At 34.7% G+C, this 24269-nt stretch overlaps 1 protein-coding gene across 3 annotated transcripts in view; it reads right to left on the minus strand.

The window, feature by feature from the left end:
• Positions 1 to 3379: 3379 nt before the first annotated feature.
• The window catches only part of LOC102687203 (potassium/sodium hyperpolarization-activated cyclic nucleotide-gated channel 1), a 95461-nt gene continuing 74571 nt past the window's right edge, over positions 3380 to 24269 (minus strand). The window contains exons 7-9 of one of the 3 annotated variants that reach the window (XM_069186992.1): positions 21706 to 21870; positions 18129 to 18192; positions 8115 to 8390 (exon numbers count right to left, since the gene is read on the minus strand). In XM_069186992.1, coding sequence (XP_069043093.1) covers positions 8204 to 8390; positions 18129 to 18192; positions 21706 to 21870 — 416 coding nt within the window. In that variant the 3' untranslated portion in view covers positions 8115 to 8203. Of the gene's footprint in view, positions 8391 to 18128; positions 18193 to 19046; positions 19081 to 21705; positions 21871 to 24269 lie in introns of all 3 variants that reach the window. The other 2 variants (XM_069186993.1, XM_006627142.3) reach the window with 2 other exon arrangements.

The following is a 24269-nucleotide window of genomic DNA, read 5'->3' on the forward strand; positions in this document are numbered from 1 at the left end:
AGCAGGTACATGGGTCCTCAGGGCCAGAGTTGAGAATCCTTGCATCACACCCAGACAAAGGTGTACATACAGTATACACGCAGGTGTAAAGCATTCACTAGACTCAAGGACAAATCAGGTGCTGTCAATCAATTATCTAACTCATGTAAGAAGAACTAACTTGCAGAAACATTAGAAAATGAAGCAGTGAAAAGTAAAGTTAAAATCAATACATAAGAAAAATTGCAAGGCAAAATAAAGAAGTGAATGAATTTCAGACTTAATTTTAATCTTTATATATTTAAATTCAGAGTAAGTATATAAATATGAAAATATTAAACAAACAGTAGTCAAATTCAGCAATATAGCAAAGAAAAATTCCCCTCTCTTTAAATCAGAGCTATTCTGTCACTCCACTGCAGGATTTCAGAACAACAAGAGCTTTTAGTGTTATAATGAACCTGCTAATTATATGTTTTTAGACAAAATATTTATTTCAAATTGGAGTTTACACGCAGGATTCCAAAAGATTTACATATATGACTGACACTGAAAGTGGTTTCAAATGAGAAGTGGCTGTGATTGAATGGGAGCTGCTGTAACTTATTCTGTATGCAGGAAAGTGTACAATACAGAAAAAAGAATGGTTCATCTTACCTAAAATAAACACCCTGGTCTAATTACTTTTTGGAGATTTAAGACAAAAAAATCAAACATGCCTGATGTTTCAAAAATCACAGAGAGAACTATACTGTACAGTATGTACCACTGACAATATATTGGAAAACAGCAATATACTGTAACTGTGTATTCATTATATTTAAGTAAAGAAAATAGCAGCAACAGTAACAATAAGCTGGTGTACCAGTATCCACATAATTCGCTTTCCACATGGCTGACTTGCCTGCTGTGATACCTTCATTAAACTAAAATAGAACAATAGTTCAAAAGGAGGGCATGAACTTGGCAGGTGACCATTCTGACTCTCTAGTCACAGTGCAGCTTCTCCAAAGTACTGTATGGAAAGACTCAAACATATACGGCATTAGTGTTAACCCTAGTGTATCTATCAAGTTGAAAGACTTCTTCAGGAGTCATATCTGCCACTATAATTTGAAATGCCTTTACTTGTTTGTCAGGATTCTCAAATAATTTAATATGATCCCAAAATTTTGAAAACATTTTGAAAAAACATTCTGAGGGACAATTATGAATGACTAATAAGCATTCCCTTGTTATTTCAAAGTTGAAACACACCGTATTTGCTCAAATAACCAAAAAGCTTCAGGATGTGACCTTGACATGATTGTTGTTTCAGCAATTTGAGCAAACATTGAAGAATTCAGAAATCACTTTATTACAGAACCACTACTTACAATATGTACACAGATCAATACTCTATTGTTGGTGTTTATTTATTGAAAACATTCATTTTACTTAATGACTGTATCATTAGAATGGCTAAATTTGTGCCAGGAGTCACAAGGTCACATAACATGATTTAGTTTGATCCTTTTAAAAATGTATTTTCAGAAATGACATTTTAATTGGTTGAAATTGTCCTTCAGAGTGTACATTTTTGGGGAAGTATCTAATCATGAGATCCTAACAAGTAAAAAATATTGTAACACATACGACCAACATTATAGGTTGTGCGAGCCAGCTTGCCGGCGCGGTGATGTCACTGCCCTTCCATGTGAATAGCAGGGACCTCAGCCGCCGGGCTGGGGGAAAATCTCCCTTTAGCTCAGCTGGCTGGTTCCCTGTTGAGTGATGCTGGAGACCACGGTTTGAGTCCCCAGTGGTTGGGGGCCAACCTGAGGCAGCAGAGGCGAGGGCGCATACCCACGTGAACCCGAAAGCTCTACAATATATAGCAAACAGAACAACAAACAAAATATCTATATGTTTTACTAATTCAGTGCCTATTTACTGTATGATCTGACACATACAGTACATTTATCAACAACCCAAACAATATTGAATTAGCCTCTTGAAACATTTATTGTGCAAATATGATTTTTAATGCAATACTGAATGAGATACTAATGAAAAAGAAGAAATCATAAAATATTGAGCAAATTAATCTGAAATATTTTGAAATAAGTTGGAGAATTTTGTTAAAACAAAATTAAACTGCAATCTAGTTTCTAAATATTTAACATGACTTTTGTTAAAACAAAATTAAACTGCAATGAAGTTTCAAAATATTTAAGATGACTTCTTAATTTTAAGAAATGCCAGTACTTGACAATGCTTTCTTTACTTTGAGATATCTCTAGTTTACTTCCATTTTTATTTGATGGGGCATCAAAATTACTAATGCATATTATTCTAAATGAATTGGATGCTGTTTAGAGATCTCTTAGAGAGTCTTACACATGTTTTACAAGGAGTGATGACAGCCAAGACTTAGTTGCATTTGTGGAGGTACAGTATATTGAGGATTCAAGTACAGTGAGATTGGCTTAACTCTGAAGCTAGGGGTTGGGACCCTCATGCAGAGTGAGAAGTTAACCAATAGGGAGCTGCAAAGGTAGACATGAGATGAAGGAGGGTTGCATGAGATGAAAAGAGAGGAATTTGCATATGATACTATATAACCTTTGTAATATGAGATTGGGAATTTTTATTATTTAGAACAAATGGGGCAAAAGTAACCTACAGTAGTTGTCATCACTCCCAAACTTCAGTTAAGAACTCCATTAAAGTAGCTGCTTTGAGAAGCATTTAGGGCTCTTGAATGGAGGATCATAGGTTTAAGCCCAATGTACAGTATGCTGTTGTTGTACACTTGAGCAAGGTACTTAATTCAGATTGTTCCAGCAAATGTCCTGTTATATAAATGGGTCTCCAGGTCATCATTGTACATGAGAATTTCTTCTGAATTGCCCTACCTGATAAAGTAATATAAATGAATAAAGAGTTCTGGAAATGAACAGAACGTCCGTCACAACAACATTTACTTTAAGGACAGTAAGGTACTTTAAATTTCAAAGTTAAAAGTACCAATTTAGTACATTAATTATCTTTCGGAATTCATACTCCACTTCAAAACATGTACGGACCAGCAACAGCAAATTCAGCAACAGATTGAAGGGTGTTACTCAAAGTCCAACATAATTGTTCAATTGCTGTTACTTACAAACTTGCTCTTCCAGTCCTCTATTATGTTGTCTTTTGTCAAAAGGTTTGTGGTGCAAGATACTGTGGAATCATGATCTTGTATAGCAGATTACTACACTTTTACATTCATGATGACATTATTATCACCTTATGGTGTCATATTTAATAACACTAGTTGTGCTTCCATAATTTCAAACAACTTCCCATCTCTTTTAAAATTCATGAAAGAAAGTTGCTCCTACATTCATTTATCTTTAAAAAAAACACCTTTCGGTAGTAGTTGACAATATTTCTTTTATTTTTTTCTAGATTTTTAAAGATTTATTATTTAGAAACCAAAAAAAAAGAAAAAAAAGAGACAAACACTGTCAGCATGTAGTTTAAGAAAGAATACATTAATCTTTCCTTCTGTTGTACCAGGTTTCCAACTACCAATTCATTAACCAAACCTTGTTTTACAAGAACGATTGTAAGTATAATATGACAGTGGAATTAATAAGCATATGTAGCTTTAAAATGACTGTGTCCTTTCCAATACATACATATTACTAAACATTAATTATTTTTAGTTTCTGGTAATTTGTACCTGTATTGTAAAAGTCTTAAACCAAAGTTTTGCTTTGTTGTGTAAGCGTTGCCTTTGTTCTTTCTATATACATTTGAAAATTAAAAAAATATATAAATACAATGTGCTGGTTTATTGAATGTTTTCATACTATTCCTTTCCCTCAATTATATTCACTTAATGCCCATATCAGAATGCTTGTTATGTGGTCATAATAGTGAGAAAAACAAAGCAGTGGGAAACTTTCTTCTGAAAAGGCAAATATCAAAAAGAGCATATGGATGTCACTGCCATATGGATATACAGTAGGTTGCACAGTACAGTATACTGTTTCTAATACACTACAACATAAAACCAGAAAGAGCTTTCTGTTGCACATTTGATCTACGGAGGGTCAGAAACATTTTATACTATAAGATACAGCGTTCTTAATAGCATACTGTAACAACCTTGAAAATCCAGATAATAGATCTGCTTCATATCAGAAAGTGCATTTTTAAATAAATAAAATTATTCTGAATAGTTTGCTTTGGCCAGTTTCATTCCACACAACAATATATTCAATCAAACATAAGTGGCTAATTTTATTTAGAAAAGGTGCTCTAAATTACTAAGATGTCTCATCTTCCTGATAATATCACCATTCTAAGGAAATCTTCTTACACTGCCTAATAATTTCCTATGCAATATCAGAAGTAAGAAAGTCTTTTACAGATAGAGCCACACTCTGCATCCAAAGATTCAACCATAGAAATCCGTTTTAACATCATAGTTCATTTGGCTTTCTTCAACACAGTCATGATCTTCTCTTCCAAACATTGAACAAAACTTACATCCGTATTATATATGCATATATATATATATGCATACATACATATACATATAGCAACAAAGAATGAAACATGGCTATAGTTTAGGCACAAATACTTAAGAATGTCCTTTATGAAAATTAGATGCTGCAGACACACATATGTAAAGTCTAGGCAGACAATGAACAAAATGTAATCTCACAATACACTTAATATTAATAGTATTTTAAATAGTATTTTCATTTAAGTATTTAAAACAAATAACATTTACGGGCTGCTTGTGACAATGCATGCTTTAGGTAGGACTGTCTGACATAATATGTAGATGAAATCTGAAGTTTCAATAATAGATAACCAGAAAAAAGAGACAGAAACCTTAATGCAAACCAGCTTAATTTGTTCCTGAGACTATGATTTGAGTAGCAGTTTCAGTTAGTGTGCATAATGCATTTTTAAAAAAAGAGCGACAGTATTGCCAGGCATCTGAAATATACAGATAGATCTATAATTCCCAATTGGTCCCTTTCTTACATTCTCTATATGTCAAAATTTAGCATCTCAACTTTTGTACTGTACATCCAAACCGTGGAATACAAATTTGGTGCATCATGTTTTGACATCCCAGTTTAGAAGGCTTTTGTAAATCCTTTCAAACAACAAAAATATAGCATACAAGATAAACTTTTACATGCATTATTGAAAACATAACTACTATTGCTATTGTTTTTACAACTGCTAACAGCAATATTATTAACAGTAAATGCTGAATTGATATAGTGAACTGAATTAATGCCCTTTTAATGCCTGAATATTCAGGATGACAAGTATTGAGCAGAACACACTGTGCTATACCTGATAAACCAAAAACCAACCTAAAGAAAAAAATAACTTGTATCTTATTATCTCGCATAATGTAGGATTTCTTGACAGTGGTAGAGACACAATTACTTTCTCTTACTGTTTTTGTTATTGTTGTTCTTCCATTGAATTGTCTTAGTCTTTCAGATAACATTATCATACTACCTTTCTGAAGCTGAGTGAAAACAAATATGAACTTGAAATATAACCTCTTTGTCTTCCAAGAAAAGTATCCATTACAAAGCATTTTACATTAAAAGCTGTTATACATAATTTTATTTCAAATGAAATAATATATTTTAACAGTGTATTAAATACCATACCTGTATAACAAGAAAACAGCTTAAAAAATTTAATACTGGTTCAAAATGTCTAGGCTGCACTACATCAAAGAAAACCATGCCAGGACATCCATGTGTTTGTATATCTCTGAATACTGCAAGACACATGATCAATATGCATGGCTTTTTGGCAGCCTGAGGGCACAGAAGGCAACATATTTACTGGCTCAATAAGTGGCTAATTCCACTTCACATTCCTTTTTATTGTAGAGCTCCTATTTATTGCAGACTTTTCTTTGCAGTATATGCATTTATTGTAGTTGCAATGCATTTTTTTTTGTTTTATTTTAAACTAAGGGACAGATGCCCAGTTCTATGGAAGCAACAGAACTTTAAAGACAGTAATTCTGATGGAAGTACTGTATGAATGAATGTTTCTGGTGTTTTAGCTTCCCTTAATGTTGCCTAGTAATATTATCTGTTTCCGTTTGTATGCAGCCTCTTTTTCCAATGGGACAATAGTAACCTACTGCTCTCACAACAATTTAAACAAGATAAAAACACATAAAGTGCTCTATACTTTAAACTAATGCTCTTGAGCCTTTACTTGCTGGGAAATTGATTTTTTCCTTTGAACTATTATGTATCACCCATTGCCAAATACAAAAAATAGAAGTAGCCAGATTTTCTCAGTATAATTATTTTTTTCTTGACCTGTGTCGTCTCTTTAAGGATGCCAACAATTGCATTAAGGTTTACTAATCCCTGATTATGTCTGAGTGTTTTGCTGTTAATCCTCTACCCATATTTTTAATATCCTATTTATTTAAAACTTTACATATATACATATATGTGTCTTTTATAGATGATACCATGTTCTTGATTAAAATAAGACATTGCCATGACTGAGAATGCACCACACAGTATCAGGAAGTACTACACCTACAAAATTATTTACAACACACATATAGTTCATTTTTATATCACAGTCTATTGCATAATGGTGATATTTTTCAGTTTATAAATATTATAAATGTACACATATTTATTAAGCAACATTAATGTCCATCTTTTTCTGAAATTCATATTAGAAAAAGAGTATCATCCATCTTACTCTCAGACGAACGTCATCCTTTTCTAAAAAAAAGCAGCAAATATATCCTTTATTCCCTTTGGACCCATAACACTGCCATGGTCTTAATTAACCAGTATTCAAGGACTGTACTTCTATAGAAGTATTGCAGAAAGTCATTGAACATCTAACAATTTAATCTACTTTAATAGTTTCAACAAAATTTTTCAGATTTGAAAAGTAAGCTACTTTAGTAGGTATACACAGTTTTCATTTTCATTTTTTTTTATTTTCCACAGTGATGGCATTGATGCTGCACTTGAGGAATTGTCTTTTTTTGTTTTCTGATCCATGAAAAAGAAAGATAATTTCCAGTCAAGGGCTAGGGTTCATGTTGCATTCCGGTTATAAAACAAAAAGACAACCAAAACAGAAAATATTCTTCATATACTTCAGAAAACATAATAAAGGAAGACTAGTGTTTACAATGAAGTTTAATAGTAGTCAGCTCCAAGTATTCTAGCTGGATGTACCCATATGTACTGTAGTTGTATCATATACATTCTTGAGTTGAACGTGACTAAAATATAATACAAGGGCAGTCTGTACAGGCGATCTATCAGTTGTTTTTTTTTTCAAATAACTTTGAGAAAACAAAAATACTCTCCATTTTTTTCTTTTACTTAAAGTGTCCTGTTTCAATAAAAATAAATTAAAGTTTAAAAAAAAAGTCAGAGGGAATCATAAATTTGATGCAAAACGTAACTTGTCTTGGTCTGTCTCTGTACTACTTAAGACTGTTGATTCTCTTCTGGAGCCCAGAGAATCCCTGTGCTGGGATGCAGGGGGGGCACGGACAGGAGGCAAAGCCCCCGAAGACATCTGTCGAAAGAGAGTCACTCTCTGTGGGACAGTGGTTCGGATGCCACTCTGCAGGCCTGTCCCTTGCACTGCTGACACTGGCGGGGGGATGGAGGCCAAGGACTCTCCTGAAGTCGGGTGCGGTCTGGAGAGCAAGGAGGTCTCATGGGGCAGTGAAGGCTGGGAGGCAGAGAGAGGCCTCACTTCTCGGCTCAGACTGCCGGAGTGCAGCGCCTGGGTGCTCTTGTGTATGTCGCTTCTCTGCGGTGAAGGTACTTGTTGCTGTTGCTGCTGCTGCTGCGTTGGAGGCGGAGGCAGCGACTGCTGGATGAGAGACAGCTGCGACGCTGTTGGGGAACCATATTGGAAAGTTCGGCCTGCCAGAGGACTTTGAACTGGTGGGCTGCATACGGCAGTAGTGAAGGAGCAAGGTGACATGACGGCACATTGCTGCTGCTGCAGGGGTGTTTGGGGGCTGGGGGAGGACGAATTCAGGTTGCCATGTGACATACTTGGCACAGCATAGGCAGGTTGTGGAGGACCCGACAGGACCCTTGGTACCATTGTGGAAGGTGTACTGTAGGTTAATGGTGCAGACTGCTGGAATTGGGAGTTGCTGAGGGCAGCGGTATATGGCAGCTGACCGGGAGAGTTAATGATGGAGTTTCCAGAGATCGGGGTGGAATTCATCCCTGTGACTGATGGCTTGCGATCCACCATCATCACCATCTCCCTGTCCTGCCTGATAATCTGCTTCAGGATCTCGTTCTCCTGTGTGTTGAAGACGCCAGCATTCAGGTCTTTCTGGAACTTCTGAAGCAGAAGGGAGTTCTTCTTCCCTGTTGAAAATTGAAACAGGAAAAGACTGTTTTAGGTGAAAGCTACCGGAAAGAAAATCAGTCAAGTGATTTGAAATGTGGGAAAAGGGAATGCAAAGGGGAAAGGATGGGAATACCCATGTAAAAACTAGAAACGGTAATTATCAAAGCCTTAGATACTGTATATACATATGTACAGTATACGTATATACAGTATTTGGAAATATACCTACCATTGGAAGCATCTAAAATGTATTAAATAGTATCCTGAAAACTAATAAGCAACAATCAAATGTATTTTCAATTGCAGAAATAAAATCTCTGTTTCTATAATGAGACATATGCACATAGAAATATACATAGACTTAAGATGCCTTAACATTTTAAAATGGAGAAGGCTTTAAGTGGTCCCCTAATAACTCTGAGACAGGATAGAGTTTTAAACAATGCCTTAGAATTGAATGAACTGAATGAATACAATGTGAAACTACTTTAAATCCTTGCTAATTTGTCTAAACAGGATGATAACGCAATGCACTAATCTTCTATGACATGCAAAACTTTAAATGCATCTTGAGTATCTTTTAATTAATATAATTAGTGCCACTATAATTTGCACTTATACGAGCTAAACCAGGGGTGGGCAGACGTTTTTCTACTTATACTTTCCAAGTCCCAACTCAGTGATACCTACAAAATAACAGCGGTCAAACTCCTTATAAATGAAACTAGAGGACTTGCAGCCCACAAAAAAGAGATGGCAATATACAGGAACTATACTGTGTTAATCCTCCAAAAATCAGAAAAGACACATCAAGTCATCCATAGGACAAAAAAGCCTTACAGTATATAGCTACAGTTAATTATTTTTTCTCTATTGTGTAACCAGCAGAAGTTGAAAGGATAAACATCTGCTGTCTTAGCCAATGTAAAAACAATTGATCTGCTGGTGTTACTGTATGTCACAGTAGATAGAAGATGAAAGTAACATGAAGTCACTCAGCCTATAAAGAGGGCTTTAATCCTAACCTCCTAATAGTCTTTTTAGGATTAGGTTTAAGGAGTATCACCATTACCCAGGATGTGCACAGCAGGTCCTAATAAAAAAGTGAGTCAGCATAAACTATAGTCCTTTTTTATAGAAAGACAGTAATGTTTGTTATGCAGCAGTTTGAAGTAGTGGTTAGAAAAAGCAGTGTAAAAGTTCTCTCTACAGTAGGCACATTAATCATTTCTATAAATCAAACTTCAAATATGGATGTGATGGTTAATTTAAGAGTCAAAAACTCTAAACAGCATACACAAAGGGTGTTGAAGTAACATTAAATATTCGGACCCTCCTACTTTCATGTTGAATACATGGGTGTTTAATATGGATCCCACATCATTTAACTGCAAACAAGAAAATATCTTTATGTTACTACTCTGATCTGTTAGGCAAAGTTGGGTAATTTAATTGTTAGCTTAGCACCTTTCTAAGAAGGAATTAGATGTTCTGAGAACACAACAGCTGTCATTGTGCCAGGGATAATCTATTGAAATTCGATCCACAAACAGGAAACTAGTATATACAGTACAAAAATTCAAGTTAGGAAAATGCTGGAGTAAAAACCAATTACTATGGCACAATGGCAACAGTCAAGTGGGCAAAATGTACTGAATGACATCTTATGTCCTCCTAAGAAGACTAGTTAATCTGTGTTATTGCCAACACTGTCCTGAAGTATGCTTACATTAAACATGTACAGTAAATCTGATATAGCTTGGTTTAGCCCTTTTTCTAATGAGTTTGAGTCTGGATTTATGTACAATAAAGGAAAACAAGTTAGCCCAAATTGCGTCTTATCTAACTACGCCATGTTATGTCACATTTTTAGAGGACTGACCTATTTTACTAACTTGACCTTTTTAACTAACATTACATTGCAGGGTTATGGCTGTACTGTATATGTTACTTAAGTGACTGATTTTGTACATGGGAAATATTTCTAGCAGACCTCTTAATACAATTAGACAAACATACTACATAAAGGAAAATCCTTGGGATAAGGACTGTTAAAAATGCTTTTGCCTTTGCCTGTTTCAATGAGGAATCTTGCAGTTTTCTAGGTCTTCTCCTGCAGTGTCCTGCAATACTACATGCAGACATGACAGATGGCTAATTCAAACTCTTGCAACTGTTATGCTCCATGTCACAGGGATTGAAGAACAGCAATGTAATAAAAATAAATAAAAATGAGGTCTTAATAATATGCAGCATGATAACACCTTAACAGAGGCAATGTTTAGTGGTATAATGGTACTGTACAGCAACATTTTCATGACTGTTGTTCCAAAAGAAAGAACAGATACATACTGTACAGTACATTTTCATAATGATACATATAATTTGTAACAGACAAATTCATAGCATGTCTTTGTGTAATATTTGGGCTAGGGCCATCATAAATACTTTATGTACCTTCTGGTAAAGTGGTAATAAAGGATAACAAATGCTATTAAGACTATTATGTACAGTTGTTTTTATAAATTGGTTATATGATTACTTAAGACTGCTTATAAATTAAGTGGTATACATGTATACACATTGGTGATTTGATTGGTTCTAGTTATGTGGCAAACTTAATTATAGTTTTAATTGTTATTATTGTGAAACTTTAAAATTTTGGTTCAATAATGTTTGAATGTCATTCCATAGTAACAACACAGAGCATTACAAGGGACCAAAAATGTTCTTTACTCACAAACTGAGTGAGACTTGGGGTTTAGCTGGATAGTACTAAACAGCTGCTGTGACTTGCAACATTCATTTAAATTATTCAGCTTTCATCTTACAAGTAATGCTTGTTAAGAACATTACAAAAGAAAATAATTTTACCCTTAACCGCTTTGTTGTCACCTATGTAATGGAAATTCAGTTTAAGGCCTACAGTACATATACAGTAGCATTTGGTTAATCAGAAAATCACTTGTTCATACAATGCAAATCATGGTGTAATTATGTGCTTATTCATAATTATTTTATTTATTAATATAATTCGGATCCTTTTATGATCCTTTTGCATTAAATGCAGTTTAAACTTGCATAGGGATTAGAATTATCAAGAAAAAGTATCAAGCAAATTAGAAAATAAAATAAAATTGCCATTGATGTGGGCACTTTCATGTTTAAGCATACTTTTTATATAATGTGCATTGCAGAATTTGGAGTTCTTTGAACTTTTTCATACATCTGTTACACATTACAGTGGTCTGGAGGTAGATGACACTTTCTTATTTAAGGAGACTTGTTAGCTGATTGAGTGTGCAAATGCAACAACCTACTGTATGGAGTGAAGTCCTATAGTACTTGCAGTATAGTTTACTGGAGGTTATGACACATAGCAGAAAAAAATTGAAAAAAAACTTTGAAAACACAGGAGCTATGAAGCACATTACTTTTACCTTGATCTTATTGTTAATGTGATTTGTCACAGCAAAGTACTGCAATCCAACACATTTCAGCATGAAGGCAATTTCTCACAGAGCATCTTTATTCCCCCCTGAGCTGAATCTCATGTTGCATGACTCTTATGGTGCCATATAATGGTACCAGGTAGGACGAATAATTGACTCTAGGGTCTTTGAAGTTTTAATCCTATAATCTCAAAAACAATTTAGTTTACTAACCTTTAGTTTCTAACTTAATCAGAGTAAAATAAAATCTAATTTCGCCCAAACACAGTTTCATAAAACAAATACTCTTCCTGTAATACTGTTAGTGGACTTTATTTCATGACATATGTATGTGACATACAGTATTAAACACTGATGTGAAGGGGCAACAGGTGATATGATTTGATATTCAAGGTGCTGCTGTCCCACAAAATCAAGAAAAGTCTGGGGATTTCGTATTGTTCTTATTGTTCAGTTCCAGCCAATGATCTTGAGCTACAGTGCCCTCTATACTGTATGTATTGGGGCAGTGAAGTCAAAATAAAAATTGTTGCTGAATACTCAAGCAATTTGGATTTGAGATGACAAGATGAGTGAGGCAAAAGTACAGAACGTCACCTTTTATTTCTGGGTATTTCTGTGCATATACTGTATGCTTTAATGTTTTAGAAAAATACTATTTTTGTATTCCAGACCCCCATTTTAGGAGAGAGCAAAGGCAAATTAAAGTAAATTAAAGTAGTTTAAAACTTACTAATTGGTTGCAAATGCTTTGTACCCAATAACTGCATTAAGTCTGTAACCCATTCACTTCATCAAACACTTGATTTGTTCTTTAGAAATACTTTGCCAAGCCTTTACTGTAGCCATTTTCAGTTGTTTGTTTTGGAAGGGTTTCTGACTGAATTCTCCTTTTCAGCAAATGCAATGCATACTCAATTGGATATAAGTCCAAGCCTTGTCTTGCTGCATGATAAAGTGACAGAACATGAGTCTGCAGACATTTTCTTGTACATAGGCAGACAAGATGTTTCAGAACACTTCAGAAATCATTCTGCTGCTGCAATAATTAGTTACATCATTAATAAAGATGAGTGAGGCAGTTTCAGTGCACAAGCCATGACACTACAGTACCTCCACCACGTTTCACAGATATGGTATGCCTAGGATCACCTGCGGTTCACTCCCTCCCACACACTTTCACCTTGCCATCACTTTGGTAGAGGTTTATATTTTATCTCATCTGTCCATAACACTTTGTTCTAGAACCCTACTGGCTCATCTCTCTACTTTTTAGAAAAGTGTAATCTGGCCTTTCTATTTTTGGTGCCAATTAGAGGTTTACATCTCACAGTGTCACCTTTATATTTCTACTGTCAAAAGCTTTGGAGAACAGTAGATTGTGATACCTTCACCCCTGCACAGAGGAGGTTGTTGGTAACTTAAGCAACAGTTGTTTTACAGTTTTTCTTCACAGCTCTGATCATTTTTCTGTCATCAACTACAGATGTTGTCCTCAACCTAACCGGTTGTTGCTGTTGCTCATTTCTGTGTTATGGTTCTGTTTTAATTATTTTCTTTCAGAATCCAAATTGCTTGCTTCTCTATCATAGATGGTTCTCTAGTCATCAGGTTGGTTTAAGCCTACTGACTCCAAAGGTAGACACCAAAGGGAAGAGCAAAGGCTAAATCCACACTACACATTCACAACTCTTTTATGTCTGCATAATCAATGCAACAGGAAACTCCTGACTAATAAGAAACATCTGGCAGCCAATTGTCCTATTACTTATGCTCACCTGAAATGAGGAGATTGAACATAAAAGTGCTATTATTCTACAATGGTACAACATGTAAGCACAGAGATACCCAAAAATAAAAGGTAACACCCTGTAGTTTTGTCTCTTATTCATCTTTTCATCTCAAATCTAATTTGCTTGTATACACAACCAAAATAGTATTTTTGACTTCACTGCCCGAATACTTACTATATGGAGAACACTACATGCTATTGTAGTGTGGCATTGAGTAATGTGCATTTTGAAGTGTACTGGGCAGCCCCTAGTATTTTGTCTTGTGTTAAAAAGAATTGCAATTAAAAGATCAGTCTGTAAGGAGTCACGAGTGAAAGAACATTGACACCCAGACCACAAAAATCAAGCCATTAAAATTACACAGCGCTTTTACAGCAATTTTAACGATATCTCCATAAAGTTCAACTTTTAATCTTGCTTTTAAAACAACTCAGTGCCCACTAGAATAGCTGTTAAAAAACTGAAGGGCACCTTGCAATGCAAATTTAATTCCCCACTGCTCACTCAGCCTTTGTCCCATTCTCTTGATCATATATCCTTGCTTGTCTTTGTACTTTGAAAAAAGCTTGTTGTGCTATATGTCAGGTTATGACTTATTAATTAATATTTGTCTTAGCTGCCTCTTGTTGCTCTCTCAGCAAGGAGAACACTGACTTATTTCACAACATCTCCGCCTTGAAAGCAACAAGTGAACAGTATCCTACAGCAGTGCTTACTGTACTTGTTCTGTCACAGGCTATATTTATTATTTTGTATATAATCATATTTGAACTGAGCCACAATCCCTGCTTTGTGTTGACCAGCAGTTCTTTTTTCTTAAATTTCAAACTGTATTTCCTTACTTACATAAAAACATTTTCTGTTCAGTTTAAGTAACACATTGCTAATCTGTTAAAAGGCTTATTACCTAACAGTTTATTTCTAATCACTACCAACATAAAAAAGGTGAAAACATGAAAAATAATGAAGTATTCTGTCAGAGACAGTGAAATACAAAAACGTATAATCTATTTCTATGTCAATATGCTGTACCACACTGTACCACTGTACCACACTGAAATTTTCAATATATATTTAACTATTGAGTTAAATGCAGACATACAGTATTTCTCATAAAGGTAGAAAAGAAAAAAATGTAGAAAGACTTTTAATGTACTTATTCTCCTTACTTCCTATAAATCTGAAGAGTATGAAGCTCAAGAAATTTGTGGATGCATTTACTTGCATTTTCTGGGATCTCAGGCACCTACATGGTCTACAAGTGAACCATTTGGATTGGTTCTAAAGTAACTAAATGAATAAAAAAGTGTTAATTCGTGGAAAACCTCCTATTCCATATTCCACAAACCTTCTATTAAATACAGTATGTCCCAAATAATTCATAAAAAACTATTTTAATTAATGTGATGTTTGTATTAGACACTTACAATTACATTTTTACCCTTTCAATGGTAATACAAATATTGGTGAATACAGTTGTAATGCTGTGTTTTTTTCTACATGGAATACAAATTAGCAAATGCAAACATAGCTGTTTTTTTAGTTTCAGTTGTAATATACTATAATGTAATAACACCTGCAAGCTCTAATTTAAATTCCAAAATTCTAATTCAATTTCATTCGCTTACTGTTTGAGCACCTATCCAAGGTTTCGCTAAAAAGTCAACATTTTCTGCCAAGTGTACAGTATGTCCAACCCTTGCAGCAATGACCAAGTTACACACACCTCCAGTTTAAGCTTAAGCTCTTCTAGGTTTTGAGTTGTTGTGTAGAGCAAGACCCCAATGATGAATAACAGCAGTGTTACTAATTTTTAGTTTGACCTTGTCAGATTTCAGAAACTACTGTACTGCCCATAAAGGCTGGGTGGCACTGGCCAGTAGTGGGATGGGACACCAAGTTGCTGCTGTACAGTAAGTAATGGTTCTGCACCTGTAGTGGCACTCTTCCCTCTGTGCTAATAATTTTACACTAATGTCCCAGTAAGGTGAAAGACGACACAGTGCTGTAGGAGATACAGTACTGTCCTTTGAATGCAAGGTTCTGACTACTTTGCCATTAAAGTTCCTATGGCACCATTTGTAATAGTGGGAATAGAACCCCAATGGCCTGCTTACGTTCTGCTCTAGTCTTGTACATTTCAGCCTATATTAATTTGCCATTAGTTCAATTAACAAAGCAGTTTCTCATTTCTTCACCTAACCTGCTGTGTAGTGGTGTTGTTGACGAATAATGGCCACTACATATCAAATGTCATCTGGGTGGGAGCTGTACCTCAGTAGTGGATGAAGTCTGTCCCATCCCATCCATACCTAGGATTGCACTCCTTAAGGAAGACATTTTCTATATATATATACAATTATTATTTTTCTAAAGGTGCATTTTGTGATTAACAGTATATCAGTGGAGACAACAGTTTTCTGAGATATTGATGTTTTAATTACTGTATAAAGTTCATAATTTAATGGTTCTTTAAACTTGATTAAATATTACAGTATGATTCAGAGCGCCATGATGCTAAACTAAAGATATCACAATTTGTTGCTCATTTGTCCTCAGTGCTGGCACTAATCCTAAAAAAAGGGATTGTTCTTGTAATTCACTGAAATCTTCAAAACATAATGCAAAGAGGTGTCATCCTGATTAAATCACACACTTTGTGGAGGTCATACATGATTGAGGTTGCTTGCCGGCTTCTTGTAAGATTCTGAAATATCTTGCAAAAGTCCGTCTACCAAAGTCTAGGACTTGATCCCAAATCAATCCTTGATTTCAGTTTCTGGTAATTGTAGCATAGGAAGGATAGCTTTTCACATTTAAAACCTTATACATCTCTAATCACAGTGCAAAGTTTAGTTCAACAATAGTGTGTTCAAAACTTTATTTTAGCTGTGTGGTGTCTTTTACTAAAAGGTAAGAGAAGAGAAACAGAGGCAGACTACATTTGAGTAACAAAAGAGTAAAAGGCCTTAACCTCTTGCCTCCATTGAAGTAAAATAAGTCTAAATCTGATAGTTTCTTTTTAAATTGTACAGTAGATACTTATTCATCAAAAGTGGAGGACGTACACAGTAGACTGAGTGTGTTTTTCTGAAACATATTATATATTTTTTTCATTTTATCCATAAATATGAATAAAATACAACTGAGAGATTAAAACCTGCAATTGACTTTCTAGGCTTCACTTTTCCATCTGTTTAAACAAGTATGATGTACACCTGAGGTTAAGGTGAGTTTTGAACCAATGAGAAAGCAAGATTTTGTTTAGACAGTTCTACTTTGCATAAATGTGTGAACACTTCATCTTAAATGCTTGTGATGATTTTTTAAATATTAAACTAATTTAAAAACCTCATTGCTTAACACGGCAAAAAACAAACAAAATGGAAGTGACATTTGCCTGTTCTTACAAATAGATGTAAGTGTTAAATCTCCCATCCTGGAGTAAGAAATTTGGAATTTAAATTTAGATGTCTAAGAAGTAAAAGATTAGCAGTGGATTATGTAAAAAATAATTTTATTTTCTTCCTAATCTAGGTTTAGTCAGAAATTAAGATAAAACTACAAAAAGCAGTAAATATAAAAACTTCCTTTCTAAAGTAAATGCAAATAAGATAAAATGTAGAATAAAATCATCAATAACTCATTGTATTCAGAAAAGACGTTACTGGGGGAAGCCAATGTTAAAGTTGTATCCACTCATCAACCTACATTGCCATTTACTAAGATTTGCCTTCCAGATGTTCCCCGTTAAAGGGCATTGCTATTGGTGATTATCCTGATGGTTGGTATCCCTCCCACTAATAGGTATAAACTGTGACTATGATCAATAAAAAGGAGGGCAGGAGAACGTTAAAAGCTTTTAATAATATATGAGTCTGTGCCTTTGATTTCTTATTCATCACTTCCTTCTAAAGGTGACACTTCATTGCCATCATATCATATGGTCACATCAGATCACTTAAAACAAGACTCCTCCAATCAATGATTTTGTGACTTTCTGAATGAGCAAAACTGTATGGTCATGCACCATTTTATTAGCACAATTGCTATCAAATCTTGCATTTCAGAATCCCCTGTCAGAGAAAACACATACTTGGAATAATATCATGGAGCATTTCTGATGGCATAAGCTACTTTCAGGATCATTTTGAATATCTTTTTCAATATTATTATTTTATATCACATGGTTATTTTGTTTTTGCTTAACTGTTTCAAGAAAATTGGTAAATTCAGAGAAGGTCAAAAATGATGGAGGCATTTAAAGCGTTTATCTTCATTGACATGCTTCTTTCATGTGGCAATCATTCATAAATACAGTATAAGCAAATGCATAAGAGATGGGGTGACTCTACTTCAGAGAGCTGGTCAACATTCAACAAATGATGTGTTGATAGTTTTAGAAATTGCTTCAGTTAAAGCAGTTGTTTTTTGGGGGAAGAATCACTTCTCAAAATGTTTTAGACATTATGCTCCTCTGTGAATATTGTAATTTGAATAAGATGTTTACCTGCTGCCTACTGTCCTCCCAGGACACCCTTGAAAACGAGATGTGCTCATCTCAAGAGGCATTCCTGGTCAAATAATTTTTAAATAGAGATAAATAAATTGTGCAACATATTATTTGTATCAATACATGGTACGTTCTTCACATTTTTAACCAGACAAGCACTAAACCAAATGCAGTCAATATACAGTACAACTGGCACTGACCATGGCATATATTTATTTCTCCCTTGTATGAGACAAACCAAACCCCTTTATTTATTTTTTTCCATTGATGAAGAAAATGAATTAATTTATCCATAACACTTTTTTGAAAAGTGTTATTTCCAAGTTATTTTCTGTTAAAATGATTGTATGTGGAATATCGTAATAGCAACAGGTATGTGTAAATGAGTATGTTAATTTCTAAAAAGGGCAAATGTAAACCATGAACTTGCTTGTCAAAGGGCATAGGTGATGGAACCTTATTCTATTACGCCATAGTTTTATCTTCCTGGAGATTTACAAGGCATGTGAAAAAAAATGATGTCCTACTCACAGATCTGACTTTTTAAATAATTTAATAGAGCGTATTAGATAGCTCGTACATGTCCATGAACACATTTGACTGTGCTGTTTTATTTTCTTATAATTGTACTTTTAAACTGCATCATATTCTTGCCTGTCCATGCAAACATGAGGTTGTTGGCTAAATATAGTTGCAATAGAGAAAAATCGATTAGATACCACCATTTTCCTAAAATAAAAACAAAGACTATCACGAAGAAAAAACAAACCTCATATTTACAAAATTGCAGCAACAAATAAAAATACTTTTCAAGTTTAGAGTTGCACTGTTCACTGCAGGAAGAACGTCGTTCATAATGTTCCAATGCCACATCCTTCTCAGGTTCTTACCTAGTTTAAGGTAAAAAAGGCTTACCTAACGACTGCTGAATCATTTGAAGTATCATGTGCTTTCCAAGGCAGCAGGTGACAGAAAGTGTGGTGATCACTCTTCAGATCAAACAGGGAAAGCTAAGGGATTCTACTGTATGGGTTCATAGGCTGAAGCAAAGATTGAGAAACAAGAGCCTTCTCTTCAGTGTAAAGAAATAAGCCTTTGTTTCTAAAAGTAGGAAAATATAACTGCTGATGTCAGAGTGCTGTAATGAATACTACTGCTCATGTTACTACATATACTTCCTCAAAAAAAGGACTCAATCCAGAAACATCACACAATTTTATGACTACAAAATTAAGGAGCCCATATATGGTGTGATTCCAATTTTCCATCCATTTACTGTAATCTAAAAAAAAACAATATTAGAACGATGACTATATTGTTATTTTAGTCCTTTGTTTGGAGTGAAGTGAGGCTAATAATATAGATACTGTCATGCTGTATTAAAGAATTATGCCTTTCTATATCTAGGAAACTACAAGCATAAAGAATATTAAAAGCATTTTACACTAGGTTTTTACACCTGTGGCCTTGCTATTCCAGGGTGGATTGAAAAAGGACAGCTTTTAAAAGTTGCTCCTAATGTAACTGAAAAGTAAATCAAGTATTTAATCTTAGTTAAACTGATATTGTTGCAATTAATTTAGAATGCATAATGTACCATCACAAAGTCTTTACTTAAAATTCAATAACAACGTTATACTGTATATAATGTCTATAAATCTGTACTGCACTTTTTTCCTTAACCCTCACTTTTACTATTCATCTTATTTTATTAAAAATGTTAATAGTTAAAAACTCCCATTAATTAAGCATTAAAAATCACTAATCCAAATCAGAAAGAGTGACCAAATCAAATAATTAGTATTAAAGTTATGTCTAATTATGATAACTGATAAAAGTTATGTCTAAATATGAGGTGGGTTCCAAATGTCTGAACAAGAGACTTTTTGTGCCAAATCTTCATGCTTTTGAGTCCTTTGCCTATCAACTGTGAAGGTGGTGTCATTGAGTGAATTGTTTTTTTTTGTAGCTGATGCCAAACTTTCTGAGTGTTATTTTTCACGGTGGCAGAAACAATTAACTTTTACTTGTGAAAAGCAAGGAACTCTCAAAGAACTTGAGGGAATTGTAATATAGATTTTGACAGAAAATAGTACTGAAACCTTGGTTCATCTTCAATATTCAGTAGGCCTAGCCTGTTCAACAGTCTCAGAAATTCACTTTTTTCACCTCAAGAGTGAAAGTAAATATCAAATTTAGAAGTGCAATTTACAGTACCACTGGCTTAAATGTACTGTACATGTAAAAATTAGTTTGCTCAATGTTATAATGACAAGATAAAACATTTACTTCTATGTCTCGAATAGGATAACATTTTTGTTGAAAAGTAAAACACAGGGCAATGCTGTCCTACATACAATGCTTATCCATTCATTCTAAAACAGTCTAGACTTTGGGGGCAAAATATGCATATGCATTAAAATATGATTTTTAAGTGCAACAGGAAATGTAAAATCGGGGTTAGTAAAGAAAAGTAAATTAAATCAACATTTAAAATGCTAAAGTATTTGCCTGTGTCTAATATACTGTCATGACTGTTAGTGATGGTGTAGAAACATTTCAGCCAGGGTTTAAAAATCAATTCACACATCCATGACTTCCAGTTTAGGAGAAACTTTGAAAACAGTTTCTTGGAATTACAGTATATGGCCAGGTGGAAACCCTATAGCACATCTTAGAGCTACTGTATATGCCATTACAGCGAAAGTTTACAGCAGGTAATCAGTCTTCTTGTCAAACTGGTGTTGTGTTTATTCAGACATACTAAGATCAGCTTCAGTTCTATGCAGCTGGTGGACAAAACAGAATTAACATTTAAAACTGAAAAGAACTGTGTAGTTAAATCTCGACAGCTACACCTTGCCACTCCTTTGCTTTGAAAACACATTAAGGGATGTGATTAACAGCAAGGCCTGAATATTTAATCTTGATGTTCTCTGTTTAATATATGAAAGTCCATTTAAAAAAACACTGTGGTATGAACTGTAATAGCTGAAATATCCTTAGTAGGTTTCCTTTAGGACCAAATGCCCTGGTTGTTTATATACATGTGCCCCTTTTGTCTCCAAAATCCTAATAATGGTTTTTCATGCTCTTAGGTTATCATTTACAGATGGGAGACTACAGATTTCTAAAGAGACATCAAACAAAATCCTGAAAAGCACTTGGTGTCAGGGAGAACCACAAATTACAATGGGAGAGATCCTCACTGCAAGAATTAAGTGAAATGAGGCATTGTTCCCTTTATCTCATTACTTTGTCATGAGATCCAAGATATTGTCTCAAATGGGGTTGCTGCTCATACCCAGGTGTGCAGGTGAATGAAGCTGAGGCACATGCAAATGAGTTACACTTTGATGAACTCCATGAAGTCAGTCAGGATGAACATGAAACCAAAGTCAACCTGATTTCCTCTTTGGAGAGCAGCATGCACTGTATTTTTTATTTTATCTTTTTTTATTGCTCCAGATGAAGCAGAATGCATAGAGCATGCAGCACAGTTCAGGACAGGTGCCATAAAACAAAGCAATAATAAATACCTTTAAAGGCAAATAAATAACACAAGATTACTTACCAATACGGTCAAGCCTATCAATGGCCACAGTTTCAAAAGCCCTTCTCATCATTGGGTATTCCTCAAGAACCTCATTAAAGTGGTCCACAGATAAAGAATATAAGCGGCAGTAGGTGTCTGCTTTCACACTGGCTGTACGGCGCCCCTTGGTAAGCAGGCAGATCTCTGTTCAGGAAAACATAAAAAAGGAGGATGGTGAGGAGAAGGAAGAACTGAAAGCCTTATGAATATAGAGGGCACAGCCCCAAACCTATTTGGGATACTGGTGTTTCTCTAGATGCCCACCGATTAAAGTATACCTAATACAGTTTTTTATGAAAACCTTACCGCTGTAAACAAGGGTGGATTGGTAACGTCTCAATTTATTTTGCTTCATACAGTATGTCATACTTCATACTGAACCTTCCAAGAACTGGAACTTACAGGGCTACAGGAGCCTGGGATAGGGCTACAGGAGCCTGGGATAGTGAATTAAATCCTAAAATGTTGAAAGACCCTTGAATACAATTTCATTTCAATTATACATAGACATAGGCTGTTTCTTGCTCTAGTGATTTTCCTTTTAAACTGTAAATTACTAAAACTATTAAGAGTAAAAACAACCGAAAGGACTGACTTTACCCTTTGTTTATACAGTACAGTATGTATACTGTATGTATTAGATATACAGTAGGGAGATATGGCCAACCTAAATCTGATGCATTATTGAATCAGAAGCTCAATATACTGGAAACTGAGCTTAAATGAAATGGCTAAACATCAGTTTAAGGAATAATATCTGGATTTAAAAAAAAAATGAGCCAGAGCTGATTACATTCTCTAGACAAGATATAGAGGACAGAGCATGTCATTCAACTGCACTTAGAGGTTGCAGATACACTTAAATGATGGATCCCTTTACAAAAATAACCTGCATATGACCTGTACATTATGTTCATAAGGGCTGTGACTGCTTCTAGATAGAACCATGTCAAGACCTAAGGCAACCTGCTGCTAATGGAAAATGAGTTTCTGAGTTTCCTTTATGACCAGAACGTGATCTATCCATTTCATTTTTTCTAATAAACATAGAAAATGTTTTAGGAAAACATTTTGTTTTCTTGACTGCTGTCTAATCAAATATTCTGAGGTTTCGGTTAACTTGTATAGCTAATATAACAAAAGAGCTCTTCACAGCTCATGCATTATGAGAACAAGGAAAAAAACTGTTCACTGTATAGTATTTTACAGTGTAAATGTCTGTACAGTAAAACGTAACAATTTTATTGTCATCACTGTTATTACTGCAGCACAAATGCTTTTCAAAGTTCTTAGTACCAACATGTTAAACAAAAAAACAATTCGATCATTGTAGCTTTTTATGGTGCACTTGTTTTTATGATATTTTTACCATAGTTTTCCACCTCATTTTACATGCCCTAACTTTCATTTGCTGTCCTATGCTTTTACCATGGACTTACTAAGCATTACTAGACTATACTATGATATACAATGACTTACTTAAACACTCAGCTTGTTCCAAAATGTTTATGATCTCAAATAGATACAGTAAGTTGATTTTGTTCTGATTGGCATATTGCAATTCCAAAATGGTTGCGCATTTAAATTGCATACTGATGCTGCTGTGTCCCTCAACTCTTTGCCACATTCAATTCAAATTAGAAACTACAAAGTACAATAAATTCTGTAGTACCCAATGATAACCAAGTCAATCCAGTTTCATGCAAAGCTTTGAAGTTCTAGCACATATTAACAGATCATAATAGCACAAAGAGGTGTCTGAGGGAACACTGTGTTAATTAAATATTGAGTAATGGGAGAAACTGAAAGAGTGAAGTATGCAGCAAAATGTCTTTAAAATGTCAGTATAATGCCTTTAAGAAACTAATGTACTGTAATATAATAATGACATCTCGAACAATACGCAAATGTCAAATTAGTGAAGCTCTTCTCCCACTAGATGTAAACATCTACTGTAGGCTATTATGATCAGTGTTTTTGTGCTACAATTTAAAAGCTGTGACTGTACCTGGAGCAAGATGAAACACACCTGCTTATCATTGCAAAATATAAAATAATTTAACTTTGAATCAAACGTAGCTGGCAGATGATAGACACACCAGTGCCTAATTATGCAGTTATAAAGTGTTATTCCCTTTGAAATCAAATATGCCAGTCTATAAAACATTTAAAAGGACACAATCTTAAATGCTGTACATACTGTAATTGGCATAGCCCTAATACATCCATGAACCAAGAATGTTTTCAGCAAACACTAGTATTATACTGTACCAATGAGAACATTTGAAAAACATGGAAAGGCATAATAAAATCAAGGCATATTACTGTGATATTTTGGAAAAATACACCTACTGTATAAATAAACAAGCCTTAAAAACATGTGAAAAGTTTTCTTATGTGTCATGCTTGCTGCACTGTTTGTACTTGCTCATCTTCCTGTGGGTCCTTGCCGTGTTTCTGTGTGTGAGAGAAAGGGCACTGGCGGGCGTAGCCGCTGTGGCGTGATGGCAGCATGTGAAGCGGTTGGTACACAGCTGCTCACT

This window comes from Lepisosteus oculatus, chromosome 3 (assembly GCF_040954835.1).
Source record: "Lepisosteus oculatus isolate fLepOcu1 chromosome 3, fLepOcu1.hap2, whole genome shotgun sequence".
NCBI lineage: Eukaryota > Metazoa > Chordata > Actinopteri > Semionotiformes > Lepisosteidae > Lepisosteus > Lepisosteus oculatus.